Here is a 15582-nt window from a genome sequence, read left to right as displayed (position 1 = left end):
GATTCTGAGTGTGCAACTCCCATTTTTATAATTATTTGTAATTGTATGCACACTGTTGTACTACCACGTACAAGTGTTTGATAATATCAAGTTTAATAAAGGGTAGCTAGAAACAAATATGTAGACGTTCCTTGATATTTTCTTCTGGTAGCTCAGTGCATCCCACTTGGGAGACCACCAGACCAGGACAGGCTTTGCCTTCAAAGAGTTCCCCACCCAGTGTGGGAGACAGAGGCATAGCATTTCAGCAACATATGTGCTGTGGGAGGGATATGGAGACCCTGGGTCTCAGCTGAAGAAGTCAAGGCTGACCTCCCAGAAGAGGTCATGTCTGAGCTGAGTTTTAAAGGGTGAGTTGGATTCTGTCAGGTAGAAAGAAGGGGTGGGGGCAAGTGAGCTTTTGGGCATGACAAAGATGTGGAGAGGATTAAAAAAGATTCTAATTCCATCCATTTCCCACCTCACCACAAGGATGCTGAAGTCTGTATAGGTTTCCAAGTAGCTGCTGAGCGTGATGAGGGGACCCCAACTTTTCCTCAAAGTCCACCCAACCCTGAATCCAGATGAACTGGGGAGACCCCTTCCTTCGTGGAGAGTAGAGGAAGGGGAGTTACCTAGGAGAGATGGAGGAACCACCTCATTTGCATGAGAAACCTTATCCTGCTCCATCCTGCTAGTCCTAGTTCGTGAGGGCAGTGAGCCAGCTACCTTTATCATCTCTAAGAAAGACCTACCAGAGGTGAGCGACACAGCATGTGGGTGTTGGGATGGGGCAGCGCGTTGGTGTTGGAAGAAAAATTGGGGAAGGCTCTTGAATAATGAAATCCTCCAATTTCATAGAAGGCAGCTAGTCAACCAGCCTCAGCTTCTGTATTTCCCTCTATAGGGAGCTGCCGGTGTTGGGCAGCTGGTGCCAGCTGGCAGCACTCATCTTTAGAACCGTTTTTTGTCATTGACCAATCCCAATAAGTGTCCTCCTCACCCCCTTCATCTGCTTTCCACATTGGTCCTGACTCTGTTCCCAAGAAACCCACTAACCAAGTGTGCTCTCTTTGTCCTAAAACAATTCTGCAAAGAGGAGGAGATGGCAATCAAAAAAGTGCCCCTCCCACAAAGTGTCTTTAGGTTCCTGTGCAACATTTTACTAAGTCCCAGCCACCAACTTTCAGATTCTCAGGGTTGAAAGTTAGGGGAATTCCTCTTTTCACTCCCTACAATTTACGCAGAGGCTGCAAGGATGTCCTCTGACTGGGCTGAAGGAGAGCGGTTAGTGGAAGAACAGGAGGATTCTCAGAAGGCTAAAGCTCCCAAGTTACCCTCCCGATGTGCCTCCCCCAGTTGGCCAAGAGCTGTAGCAATCAGATAATGCAGAAATATGAACACATGAAGGAGGATGGCTGAGAGGAGAGAGGAGGAGATGGGTGGCGGGCAGGGGTCCTAGGCTCATGGAGGTATTTCCCAGGATGCACCACTTTTCAAGTTGGTTATTAGACCTTCCCAGCTGCAAGGCATTGTGGGAATGACTTGTTCAGAATCTAGTGGGTCCCCAGCCAAAGGGAGGTCCAGAGATCCCAAGTGGAGCCCCTTTGACAATGTTTTTATGCCCCTGCCTCTGGAAAGATGGTCGCTGGAGGGAAATTTGGAGAGCAGAATCTAGTTGTCTCACTACACATGAGGAAATTGAGGCGTAGAGTGCTCAAAGAGCAGGAATCATGAAAAAATGAGAACATAGAGGTTCTGGCACTCACTACCTTGCAGTCTTGTGCAAATTTCTCGACTCTCTGAGTTTCACTTTCCTTATTTATAAAATAAGGATAATGACTATACCTGTTAGCGTCTCCAGCCATAGACCGCTAGAAACTAGAAACTCCTGTTCCTAGTTTAAGGAGTTGGGTTTATTACTCACTGCAGCAAGGAGAATGCATACCTTGGGGACCCAGATGGGGTCTCATTGAAAGGCTGTTAGGAAAGACTTATAAGACTTGGGCATGTGTTTGGTGATTTGGGAGAGGGTTTAAGGAAGCTGGCTTTGCTCTGGATTGGATGCTGTTGAGAAGTGGGGCAGTTCTATGACGGGGGACCTTAATTTTAACTATAAGAAAGGAAACTAGATAGAGGTTAAAGCTGTAGTTAGTGAAGAAACAGCAGTCACTCATATTAGCCAGGATAGGGACGTGCTGGTCATTTCTGTGGCTTGTATAATCTCATGTTTTGTCTGTGTTCAACGATAAGTGTCATGTTTTTGTCTTGATCCGCCGTGGGCACAGAATGGCTTTGTCTGATTTGGATGTTCTGTGAAATTGTTTATGCTCATTAGGAGATCATCAAAGGCCGACTGTGCATTCCAGGTCAGCTCCCAGAAGTCAGGGGCTGCTTTTCTCTTTCTCATATCAATCTCATAGCATTACAGTGAGCATTAGAATGATATGTTTGTGAAATGCTTTGTACAAGTGCTTGGTAGAGTGACACCTCAATGAGTGGTAGCTTTGATAACAGTAATAATAATAAATAACAATAAGTAAGTTATTTAATTATTATTAATAATTATAAATTAATAATAATGCAATGGAAAAGGACTTGGTACTAATGAGAAAAGTTTGGCTTCAGTAGCTCTTGATGTTGCTGTGTGACCTTGAGCAAGTCGCTTCACCTTTCTGAGCTGCAGTTTCCTTCTTTGTGAAATAGGGTGATGGTATCTGCCTTAAGACATTCATGGGTTTGGGTATTTTTGAGAACTACGTTGATTATGGTGCTGAAGTGCTTTGAACAGCATACATCAAAGCAACTTATCAAAAGCACATAGATTTTTAGTTTCCTTTGGCTCCTGACTGCTTTTTAAATGTGCTGTCTACTGCTTTAAAGAAAGGAACAAATAACTTTTTTTTTTTTGTAGTGTTACCTCCCTGCCATCTACTCCTGAAAAGTCCCTCCAAGCGCCCAAGGAGTGCCACAATCTCTCCTCCAAATGGGTCACAGTCTTCCTCAGGGGTAACCTAATCCCCTCTTGTTTCAACGATAGGCCTCACCCGGGTCCAATCTTGTGCCCACCCCACCTTGCCCTTTATTTGACCCTCTGGTCTCTCAAGAGCATGCACATGTGGTGGGAGATACTGTGGGTTTTCTTTGGGATTAAAGATACCCCTTCTTCAGACTTTAGGAAGCCCTCTTGAAGGAAGCACTGCCTGCCCTCTGGTGGCAGCAGGAGGAAGTGCCACTTCCATCTGAACCTACACACACTCCCTTCCTTAACACGGATGATACTCATTTTTACTCATAAATGGGCAGCAAACTATACACATTTTACAGAAGCAATATTTGTAGAAGCCCTTATTTAAGTTATTTTGTGCATCACAACTATAAAAATGGCTTGAACAGTTTCATCTAACCATTTATAAAGTGCAACTACCTAATTTTCTGCGTTTTATCTCGGATGCGACAAATGTACCCTCGTTGCCAATTTCCACCACTTCTGAAAAGGTCTAGGTGCGTGAAAAAGGACTGTCCCCCATACAAAGGTGACTATGTCAAGAGCTTTAACCTCTTTTTTTTTTTTTTAAGTATTCAGCCCCCAGATGATTGTATGGATAGATCTTACATAGTCTCAGTTTAAATGTCACCTCTTCAAAGAGCATGTCCCTGGTTCCCCCACCCCTGACTTACAATCACATAACCTTGCTTTTATTTTTCAATAGCATTTATCCATATCTGCAATGATATTTTCCATTTACTAATTTACTTGTTTATTTTCTTCACTAGAGAGTATGAGCAGATTCCTTATTCATCTGGTTTACCACTGTGCTGGTGATCTACCGTATTTCCCTGAATATAAGACCGGGTCTTATATTAATTTTTGCCCCAAAAGACGCATTAGGGCTTATTTTTTATTATGAGCATCACGAAAAATCATGCTAGAGCTTATTTTCCGGTTAGGTCTTATTTTCAGGGAAACACGGTATTGTGTATAATGAACCCCCCAAAAAACTAGTGGCTTAAAACAATTTATTATTAACTCTTGTGGTCCTATGGGTTGACTTGGATCAGCTGGGTGGTTCTTCCTTGGGTTCTGTATGAGGTTGGTGTCAGATGGTGGCTGAGGCTGCAAGTTGCCTGACGGCTCGATTGGGCTAGACATCCACGATGGCTCCCTCGCAAGACTAGCAGTTGGAGCTGGCTGTTGGCTGGGAGCTTAGTTGGGGTTGTCCCCTGGATCACCCATATGTGGCTGCATGTGGAGAATGGATAGAAGGGGGGCCACCATGATAATACTTGGACCAGGCAAGAACAGTGGAAATGGTGAGAAGAGGATTCTGGAAGTATTTATATATTTGCGGCTAGTCAACAGGGTTTGCTGATAGATTTCTATGGGTTATGAAAGAGGCAGGTTTTGACTATAAGGCTTTTGGCTTGAGCCCCTGGGAAAATCAAGTTGCCATTTACTGAGATGAGAAAAGCATGTTAAGGAATAACCAAGAGAATGGTATGAGCCTATGGTGGGTATCCATTCTCCCTTCCTAACAGTTCTCTTAAGTTATCCCTAGTTGGATTCTTCTGCTTGCAACCAGTAGAACTGAAGGGAAGGGTAAAAGAAGCCAGCTTGGAAAGGATGGGAAACAAGGCAGAACTGAAGTCTTCCCAGGGCTCCTCTGAATGAGCTCCATACATTTGCAGGTCTTTTGTTATTCATTGCTCAAGGTAAAAAAAATCCAGGGAAATTGTCTGGCCACTCTTTGATGGTGGTAGGACAGGCACTTTGATGGGCAGGCCCCCACCCCCACCCCACCTGTCCTGGGTGGAGGAAGAGTCATTCCCAAAGCAAAATCAAGGTACTGTTATCAGAAAAAGGACAAATGGATCCTAGGTAACAAAACAACAAAATAGCCAATATACTCAGAGAGAGTTTTCCGTGGAGTGAAGGAAGTTTATGTGGGTCCAACAGTCCAAGAAAACAAGGCCCCATTGTCTCTTTAAAGAAACACGGTTCCTGGGAATTTCCGAAATCTTCAAAGTTAACTTGTTTGTGGTCACCTTAGAGTGGGCATGTCTACATCTGACTAATATCACCTCCCATTGTAAACGTGTCCTTCTCTCCTATTTCTTTTCTTTTCTTCCCTGATTATTATTGTATGCTCATGAAGTCATGTCCAAAATTTTTGATGCATCATCTGTGCTAACCTCAGATAGGTGTGTGTATGTGTGTGTGTGTGTTGTGTGTGTATTGTGTGTGTGTGTGTGTGTGTGTGTGTGTGTAAAGCACTGAATCACTGGAACCACATGATTAAAAGGTTTGGGCAAATTTCTTCCTTCTGGTTCACTGACTGTGTTTCCTCCAATAAGTCACTTTGTCTAACTGAATTTTAGTTTCTTCATCTGTAAAATGGGAATAATAATACTTCGTTCATGCATTGTTAAGTAAATACTAGCTACCTTTTACTGAACACTTACTATGCAACCACCCTAGAGGTCACAATTGTAAACGCCTTCCAAGCTAGGCAAGTAATGTGAACGGAAGGAGTTAGAGGGGGGTTGGGGCATGTTAGACAATAAGGAATGGTGGGCATTCTGGGAAACTGGAAAGCATTATCCCTCATAAGATGAGAGCCGATCTACTTGGCTCTAGTCAATGGTTTTCAAAGTGTAGTCCCTTGACCATCAGAATCAGCAGCACCTGGAAACCTGTTAAAATGCAAATTCTCAGGTTCCACCTGTGGCATGAACTCAGAAAGTGTCTGGAAGCTGTGCTCGAAATAAATGATAGGATTTATTCAAGGGTGTCATGCAGGGTGTCAGGCGGGGTCTCTGGTCCCGCTCCCCACATAAGGACGCAGGACATGGTGAGGCCAAAAAGGAACACCCACGGAGCCATAGATAGGGGAGTCATCTCACTACAGTCTCGTTGGCGGCTGCGTTAAAGACACAGGAAGCAGGAGCCACAGAATCCGCAATCCACACTCCGCCACACTCCGTGCGTGCTAGCTGCAATCTGCTCTTGCTAGCTCAGCCACCATCTTCTTGCTGGTCCCCATTTTCTCCTAGCGTAGCCACTGCAGTTATATTAGTGGCCAATGGCTCACTGGTTATAGCTGACGGCCAACTAGCCACAGCTGATGGCCATCCAATCACAGTTGATGGCCCTTTACTACCTGAGCCAGCACCTTTCCATGTTAGGCTAAGAGCCTGGAAACTGCACTCCTGGCTCTGTCCCCACAAAGGGTCTTAGGCTTTGCAAACTGGAAACATAACTAGGCAAAAAGCCAGAAGTGTTCCAAAGAAGAAAGAAAAGTTAAAGAGTTCTTACAGTAAAAAGTACATTCTTGAGAAAAATCAGTCCTTCATTCTTAGACTGATCCAGGATGGTTTTCAGTCAGAGGTCAGGTGGCCTGGAGGATGCGCTATAGGAGGCCTGGTCCTATCCAGTGATCTGGATAATGGATGTCAGGTGGTCTGGGTCCATGAGTCCTTCGGGGGGTCATCAGAGGGTTATTTGGAGGTCTGGTGTGCGTTCAGGTATTGACGCAGGACTGGAAGGTTCAAAAGTTTAAGTTCCCAGGCTAGTTAAAACAAGAACAGAATTGTTTCCTCCTACCGCAATCTACTTGATTTTAGTAATTTGGCAGCTTGACTATAGTGACTCCATTTTATTTCTTCACTCTATTTCTCACTACTGAATCAAAACTCTGGGGGTAGAGATCTTGAAATCTGTTTTAACAAGTTCTCTAGGTGATTCTGATGCCCGCTTACATTTGAGACCCACTGCTGCCACGTAGAACTGCAGGACTGTGCTGCCAGAGCTTTTACTTTTTCCAAGTGAAGCTAGACATTTATTTTTATGTGAAATCTCCCCCTTTTATGTCTTGGCAACAAATTCAAAATTTAAAAATGTACTGTGTGGGCTAACAACATATATGTTTTAGCCAGATTTGCAATCTCTGGTGTATGCTTTTTCCCTTTAATCCTTAAAATAGTCCTACAAAAGTTATGATGATGCCTCTTTTATGGAAGAAGAAATAGGTTCAGAAAGTGAAGTGTTGCTCTAAGTCACATAGCCAGGAAGTGGCCAGCCCCTGATTTGGACCTGAACGTATTTGTTTCTAAAGCCTTTGTCCTTTTTACTTTTTTGTAGAAGAGAAAATATATAAGTGTCCCTAGCACAAAGCCCAGCATCACAAAAGCAAAACATCTTTTGCATGCTACGGGCCACTGACCCATGAAACTTTTTCCTCCATCCTTTGCCCCACCCTCAGCCTCAGCCTAATCCTCATTCCTGTAAAAGGTAGCCAATCAGCAGGGGAGTTCTTGAGGCTAAGGAGAGGTGAGGCCGGGCAGTTTCCTGGCCTACGGAGTGGGGTAGGACCCGGAAGAAAGCTGTGGGCAGCAGTGCCCAAGGCGGAATGTCCAGTAGCCAGCTGAGACGACAGGCTAAAACCGGCTGCTCACCGAAGTGTCCTCTGCGTGCCCTAGACTGAGTTTCAGGAGAGCGCCCAGTGTTGTGCCCCCACCTGGCTCCTGCCTCATTGCTGTTGACTTCTCTGAGCTCAGAGTAAATAGTCCTGGCCTCTCCCAACAACGGCATGTCTCCAGTCCCCTGACTGGGCATGGGAAGTTGGAGGAGGCAATCTCAGCCTCTTTTACAGGATCCATCTGTGGGGACAGTGGCTGGAGAGGAGCTCTACTCACCTGTCATCCCAATGTTCACTGCCCCAGACCCTCTCTAACCTTCAGCTGCAAAGATCTCCTGGGGCTTACAGAATCTCAGACTGTTGGAGCAGGAAGGATGTTTGAAGGTACTTCTTGTCTAACTGCCTGGGTAACTCTGTTGTGGCATTTGCCAGCCTGGATTCGAAAGCTTGGTATATACTTATCAGTCTCCTTAGTAACACTAGACACCATTTATCCGTTATGTGTCAGGGCTGGGTTCCTGTGGCAACGACGTGGACCTAGCCCCCAATGAGTACACAGCTATCTCATGGCAGGAACATTACAATTCGTGTTCTTGTTGAATTCTGGTATTATCATCATCTCTGTAGACGACAAAATTGCTGCTCAGAACAGAGAAGTGATTCATTCAAAGTTCCTCCTTGACTAGAGGTGGGAGTCAAACCCAGACCCTGTCACCGCAAGGCCAGTGCTGGAAGGCTCCTGTGATGACTTTCTCTAAACCAAGTGTCTTGTCTTCTATGTGTCACATAGTAGGCACCTAGCGAATATTTAGGCTGGAATGGAAAAACAAAGGCTTGGGGGGGAAGGAGACGTGGGTTCAAAACCTTGTCTCTGTAGCTTTACATGGGCCCTTGAGGGGGCGGGGTCTAAACCTCAGAACATCCAGTCCATCTGTCCTATACAGCTGATGATGACAGCAATTATTCATAGGTTTGCCACAAATATCCAGGATACAAAGAGCACAGAACCTGGCACACAGCCATTGCTGAGAGAGGGAGGGTGTGGAAAAGAGACGAAGAGAGACACACACACCCAAAATGACTGTTAATAGGTGTTTCACCTTCATGGGCCATTTCTTGTGTGAAATGGGTTCATTTAGTCATAACCACTGCTTTTTGTCTAGCCCCTAGCATGTGCTCTTTATCACTACACTACACCTCCATCATTAATCCCTAAAGAGGGATCCCAGATGATCCGACCCCAAATCCAACCCCTTAACCCCCAGGCTCTGTCGCCTCTCTGTGGACCGGCGTGGGGGGGGGGGGCTCAGAGTCTTGGAATAGAGACCCAGGAGTCGTGGACCTGATCCTCTCCGGTGGCCCTGCCCTCAGGCCCCAGGAGGGAGGAGGAGAGAGGCGAGGGGACTAGGGTCCGGCTGCAGCTGGTTGAGCTGCGCCGCCTGGAAGATGATTAGGTTCCTGGTTCCCACCGGGGCCAGGAGTGACACCTGATCCCAGAGGATTGTGAAACGGCAGGAGGTGGCAGGCCGCCCGCGATGCCCGCAGGCTCGGCCCCGCCCCTCCCCCACGCCCCCCGCGCGCGCGGTTAAATCCCATCCCGGCGGCGGCGGCTCTCACCTGCACCCCGCCGGGCGCAGCACCATGCCTGCCTGCCGCGTTGGTCTGCTGGTCGCCGCCCTCCTCCTCGGCCTGCTGTTGCTCGGCTTCCCCCCGGTCACAAGTGAGTGGGGCAGGGAGAGGGCCGGGCCAGGAGCGCCAGGACGGAGCCGGGCGGAGGTGTAGCCTTTCTGCTGGCCGGAGAAATGAGGATTCTTGGGGTTGAAGTGGGGGAGACTAATGACTAAACTGTTTGGATCCCTGGTGGCTAAAGGTGGTGACCCTTGGAGCTTAGGGTGTGGGGTCCAAATTGCCGGGGGCAAGGAAACCACTGAAGACTGAAATTTGGGGGAGTCTTTGTGCTGAAGTTGGAGACTCAGTGGCCCGAGGGGGGACTCTCTGCTTAGACATCGGTAACTCCTAGACTGTCAGCTGTGCCAGGGTGGGGGGTCCCCTAAGGATAGAGGGCTCTGAGGCCAAAGGGTCGGTACCTCCTGTACTCCCAGGTGTCAGGGACTGCTGGCCTGAAAGTGGGAAGCTGGAAGGGGGGACGCCTAGAGACAGAATTCATTGAAGCTTGAGATTGGGGGTCCTGGGAGCAGGAGGTGGGCATCCTCTGGGACCGGGGCTCTGGTCCCCCACTGACGGCCCTCTGCCTCCGCTCCCAGGCACAGGAGTGGAGAAAACGGGCGTTTGTCCAGAGCTAAAGGAGGACCTGAATTGTACGCAGGAGTGCGGCTCAGATGGAGAATGCGCGGACAACCTCAAGTGCTGCCGCGCGGGCTGCGCCACCGTCTGCCACCTGCCCAATGGTAACCCTTGGGCGACCAGCGCGGAGGCGGGGCGGGTCGCAGGGAGGAGGCGGCATCGCCCAGGTTCCAGGAAGAGGGACGCTCCCGGACCCAGGGACCATTGGCAAAGTCTTAGGCGGATGGAACCAGATCGCCCGAGCTCTCCCTCGCTTGGCCCCAAGGACACAAAGGCTTGGCCCTGGGGACATAAAGGCGTGCTGAGCCGCAGCAGGGAGCGGGAGGGGGAGGTCAGGGAGGCCCCCACCCCTAGCTGTATTTGATTCTCTGGTGCATGACGGGTTTCCGGGCACGCAAAGCAGGGGGGTTGTTCCGGGAGGTGCGGGGACCAGGTTTTGAAGTTTCCTGCTCCACCGGGTGGAGCAGCCGAGAAGCCCAGAGCTGGCGAGTGGGCTGGGTCCCAAGGCCTGGGGAACTCACCCCTCTCGGTGGCCCTCCCCTGGGGTCACCCCTATCCCTGGGGGAAGCACTTAGGGCACCTGGCCTGGCAAGACTCCCCGGATTCCTCTGTTCAGGTGGAAGGAAACCTCACAGATTTAGGAGAGAGAAAGGTTCTTGCCCAACATCACACCACCAGCCCCGGGCTCTGGCAGGAGTCATAGCCAGGGGGTTCAACTTTTCCAGAGTGGATGGAAGAAAGTCAGGACTCCTCCATGGGCACCCCTCCCCCTTCCTCATCTTTAAAGCAATCCCTACCACTCTAGGGATTGCGTGAGAGAGAGAATGTGTGAGAAAGCTTGGGTGCTCCATAAAAAGTCCTTGCTAGCGCTCCAGTCTCCCCACTAGGCTGCAGGACTCCCCTCAGAGCAGGAAGGGGCATGAGACAGCATGGAATCCAAGCTTCCGGTTTTCACAGGGAAAACCTGAGGACTGGAAGTCGGGCTATGACTTGGGTGTGTACCCAAGGTAGTGTGATTACTGGTACTTATCCAGAATATGACCCCGGTAATTTTCCCTCTGTTATTTCTCCAAAGATGCTAGGAGGGGCTGGGAAGGTTTGTAATTAGAGACCCCAGGCACTGATGAACAGGGAGGTGAGAGGTGGTGGGAGGACTGGCCTATCAGGGCAGCTTCTGGGTCTGGAGGCCTGGAACCTGGCTCAGAGAGAGGAGAAGCAGAAGGAGAGGTGGAGGTTGGGAGAGAAAGTAGGAGGCAGACGGACAGATGAAAGAAATGGAGGGGCAAAAGAAGGAGCCTCTGGTGTTAGGAGGCTTTGCTGTTCCCTCATCTCAGATGGACAGGAAGAGGTCCAGGGCTAGATGGCCCCCTGAACTAGAATCCTAGTTCTGCCATCTGCTAGTTGTGTGATTCTGAGCCAGTCACTGTACCTCTCTGAGCCTCTGCTTTCTCATCTTCTCCAACTTTACAGGGATGACATGAGAGCTAAAGAAAATTATACATGTGAGATGTCTTAGTAAAGAGTAGATACTCGAGTAGACACAGCGTTTGGTCAGTACACTGCTGCGGATTCCCTTTGTCCTAGGGCGGCCTGGTGTCGAGAGCCCCTGCCTTTTTCAAAGGAATGAATTTCCTTGTGCTAGGAAGTCAGCCACACCTGTCCTCTGCGGCTAATCACCCAGTTCTGTGCCTGTGTTTGACATTTGGCTGGGCTGGTTCCTGGGGCTTCTGGGAAGTGAGCCGAACTCCCTTCTCCTTGACCCAAGAAGTGGAGTGTGGGGTGTGTGAGTATGTGTGTGAGAGAGAGAGAGAGAGAGAGAAAAAACAGATGTTGGAAGGTTTTGGTTTTACTTTTGACCAGCAATGTGGTGTTGGGTGATGTGTCGTTTTCCTCGTCTGTCATAGGAACAGGGTTAGAAATATCCCCTGCAGAGGAGATATTTATGTGAGGATTAAAGGAAATAATGGATTTACACAAAGAACATTGTAAGCGGCACATCTCTACAATGTTAGCTGTGTGTGTGTGTGTGTGCGTGTGCGTGCTGGTGGAAGAATGCTTGTCTGCATGGATGAGTGAGTGTGTATGGGGGACCATGGTGCTCCCTGGTTGTAACTGGGAGTGAGTATATGGCAGTGAGTGAAGAGATCGTGGGTGTGAAACCCCTCACACGTGCACAGAACTTAACAGCGTACAAAGCAGCAGAGTGCACGGCGCACAGACTCTGAAGCCAGATTTCTGGATTTCCAATCCTACCTCTACTCTGTAGGACCTTAGGCAAATTACTTAACCACTTGGTGCCTAAGTTTCCTCATTGGCAACATGAGGAAACATTAACAAAACACCTCTCCCTCTTTTAGGATTATTGTGAGGGTTAGATGAGTTAATGCACATCAAGTGCTTAGAATAATGCCTGACACATAGAAGGAGCTAAGTAAAGCTTACTGTTCTAATTACTCATTCTTATTACAAAGTAGTTGAATTTTTCAGGGAGAAGTAGTGTAGACACACTGCCTCCATTGCTTTCAGAGCAGTCCCAGGATGTGGGCGGCACTGATCTCATGTAACACCTAAAGACGGGACCTCTGGGAGATTTCTGCCCGGGGGCACAAAGTTAGGCAAAGGCAGAGCCGAGACTCAGGCTGAGGTCCTGTGATGCCAAAACCAGTGAAGGAGACAGCAGGAGGGAGGGGGAAGGGTCTGCAGGTGATCTTCCTAGGCCCCTGGGATCACCTGTTTGTGCAGCCAGGGTAAGGACCGTGGGACACCGGGCTGTGGATAACTGTTCATTCGCTCTGCATTTTCCTCTCCCCACGTCCCCTTTTCTACCCAGAAAAACAGGGTTCCTGCCCCCAGGTGGACCTTCCCTTGACCCCTCTTGGCCTCTGCCGGGACCAGTGCCAGGTGGACAGCCAGTGTTCTGGCCAGATGAAATGCTGCCGCAATGGCTGTGGGAAAGTGTCCTGTGTCACACCTATCTTCTGAGGTAGGTGGGTGGGAGGACGGAAGTGCACTGATGCCCAGATGTGATGCCACCTGCGGGAGGTTGAAAAGGAAGACCTGGGCGACCATACTGCTGTTCCCTTATCTGTCCGTTTCTTAACTTTCGCCCACTCGACAGCTATTGAGCATGTATCACGTGCCATCCTCTGCTCTGGGTGCTAGGGTTGCTCCATGACAAATCAGACAGAAATTTCTCCGATGGGATTCATATGCTAGCGGACAAAATAAAGACAAAATAAATAAGCAAGCACATTCTGTAGAGTGTTAGCGGGAGATATCTGTGATGGAGAATGAGAAAGCCGAAGGGGGATAAGGAGTCCTGGGGTGGGAGTAGGGTGGGCAGGGGACAGTGCTGCCAGTTTTACCTGGGACAGTCAGGGAAGGCCCCACCTGAAAGGCTGCATTTGAACAAAGACTTCACGGCACTGACTGAGGGAGCCAGGAGCCGTGAGGACATCTGGGGAGAATGTTGCAGGCAGAAGAGGTAGCAGGTGCAAAGGCAGGAGCATCCTGGTTTGTTTCAGGAAAAGCCCAGAGGCTAGAACTGGATAGAGGTACGTGAGCAGCTCGTTAGCTCACAGATCATTGTAAAGACTTTGGTCTTGACCCAGAGGTGTTGCACCCTTGGAAATGGACATGCTCCCACTGAGATTGGACAAGCCGTGCTCTGGCTGCTGTGTGGAGAATAGACTTGTAGGGGCAGCAGTAGGAGCAGGGAGACCAGCGAGGAGGCACCTGCAAGAGGCCAGGTGGGAGATGGACCAGGCGACATAAGTGGCTGGGTTTGAGACATATGTGAAGGTAGATGGGACAATATTTGCTGATGAATTGGGCTGTGAGGGAAAGAGAACGTTTACTCTTTTGTTTCCTTAACATGCACTTAAGTAAGTCAGCAGCTGGAGGAAGAGCTGTGTCCTGGGAGAGGGGACAGCGGCTGGAGGGCCACTGGGGAGGTAGGAAGCTCTTTACATGGCCAGTGGGACGCAGAAGCATTGATCTTAACTTTTGCCAAGAAGCCTGGCTTTTCAAGGTGAACGTGGTAGAGGTCAGGTAACTTCAGTTCACTTCGTCAACTGTGTGTTGGAAGTGTGCTGGGATTTACTCCGTGACAGGCTAGGGCGACGTTCGGCTGCCTCTAGTGGCCCTGACACAGAAACGAAAGGCTTGTGGAGCCTCTTTTTCCCCATCTGTCATTAAAAATAAAACACCATGAAGTCCTAAAGTCAGTGTGAGGAAGTAAAGAAAAATCAAACCTAAAGTGCTTGCTTCGTCGGCCCACTGGGCGATGCAGGACTGTGCCACCAGCTCCATGCCAGTGCTAGGACAGGTGTGACCAGTGCCCTTCCTCACAGAGCTTGTAGCCCCGTGGCTGAGGTGGACAGATGGGCAGACACTCCCAGGTCTGTCGTCAGTGCTGCAGTGGAGGGAAGGGCTGGGTACTGTGGGAACAGAGAGGAGAAAACCCTCCCCCAGGCGGGGGTAGGGGGCAGCGGGAGTAGGTTTCCTGAGCCAGTCGTCAAGGATGAGTGACAGGTGGGCTGTCTGGTGAAGTACAGGCTTTCAGGCAGAGCTAACAGAACAAGCAAGAACCTGGAAGCGCCCTTTGGTTGAAACCTCATTGTCGACCTTGTGCTGCCTTTGACAAGCTCTCAGCCAAGGGGCTGGCAGGTCACAATGGAACCCAGGATTGCACAGATAAGATTGAGGCCCAGAGAGAAGGGAGGACGTGCCCCAGGCCCCACGGTTGTTATTTCAAGGCGTGCTCTCCAGGGCCTGAGAGGGAACCACCGTCTCCCGAGGGCCCAGAGCTCTCCAGCCATGCCAGCCATCTCTTGCCTCCGTGAGTGCCAACAGCACGGCTGGGCTTTGCCAGTCAGGAAGACACAGATTCAAGTTTCTGCTGTGACACGTAACTAGCCTTTCACCTCCCGCAGCTGCAATGATTTTACTTATAAAATGGGATAAATTAGATGGTTTCGATTAGCGAATACCAGCTTAACCTAAGGAATGGAGGCATGGTGAGTCTTTCTGGAGGTACTAGAGGGACTCTTAGGGAGACAAATGAAGATGGCTCCTCAGGAAGGCCATGTGGTCAGTTGGGACCATGGGATAGCCAGGTGTGTCCTGGGGGATGGTCTGAAGCAGAAGACGCAAGTCTAGGGCCTGCAGAGAAGTACAGGTCTCCAGGGCCTCAAGAATGTGACGGTTTGCTGTGGGAGGAGGGGAAGATTTTGTCCAGAATTTAAGCTGCGGGTGCTCTTGTCTAGTATTATGGGTATCGTTGATGGTTTTATTATGATTTTCTTCCTCCAGCTCCAGCCACCACAGCCCGAGGAATGGGAGGGAGTGGAAGTTTCTACCTGGCCCTGTCGGGGTCCAGCCCAGCTGCCCCTCTGTTTCGCCTTTGCCCTTCTCCCGCCTGCACTGACCACAGCTTCTTTTGCCAACCAATAAAGTAACCATTTCCAGCACTGGTGGGGCCGTGGCCTCCGTTCTTATCATTCTGTCCTTGCCTCCCCTGACTCTGGGTTGAGGTAGGATGGAGGACGACCTGATCATTCAGGCATCAGACCTGATCCGCTCTGAAACAATCAACATAAATTCAGGGCTCGTCGTGTGTGCAGTTTCTGTTATTCTCCGAGGGCGGTGAAAGAGCAAACTGAGGCTCAGAGAGAGGGTGGGATGTTTCCACGGTCGCTTCGATCCACTGCTGGGGGTTCTGCTAATAGCAGCACAGTGTACTGTGTGCCAGACAAAGAACTGGGAGAACTTCTGGATCCACAAAACACCCTCAGTGGTTGATGACAGTCTCATGTTATAGATTTGGCCTCCACCAAATTACTTGCTGTGGCCACAGAGAAAGAAGGTGGCAAAGCCAGGG

At 49.4% G+C, this 15582-nt stretch overlaps 1 protein-coding gene across 1 annotated transcript; it reads left to right on the top strand.

Moving 5' to 3' along the window:
- The first annotated feature begins 8959 nt into the window (after window positions 1–8959).
- Window positions 8960–15172, top strand: WFDC2 (WAP four-disulfide core domain 2). Its single transcript, XM_033094372.1, has 4 exons — window positions 8960–9117; window positions 9662–9805; window positions 12532–12684; window positions 15015–15172. Exons 1-3 carry the CDS (start codon window positions 9039–9041, stop codon window positions 12681–12683), a joined length of 375 nt encoding a protein of 124 aa, XP_032950263.1. The 5' UTR covers window positions 8960–9038; the 3' UTR covers window position 12684; window positions 15015–15172.
- The last annotated feature ends 410 nt before the right edge of the window (window positions 15173–15582 follow it).

This window comes from Rhinolophus ferrumequinum, chromosome 23 (assembly GCF_004115265.2).
Source record: "Rhinolophus ferrumequinum isolate MPI-CBG mRhiFer1 chromosome 23, mRhiFer1_v1.p, whole genome shotgun sequence".
NCBI lineage: Eukaryota > Metazoa > Chordata > Mammalia > Chiroptera > Rhinolophidae > Rhinolophus > Rhinolophus ferrumequinum.
Note: the sequence above shows the minus strand (reverse complement) of the source record. Positions and strands in the feature narration are given on the sequence as shown.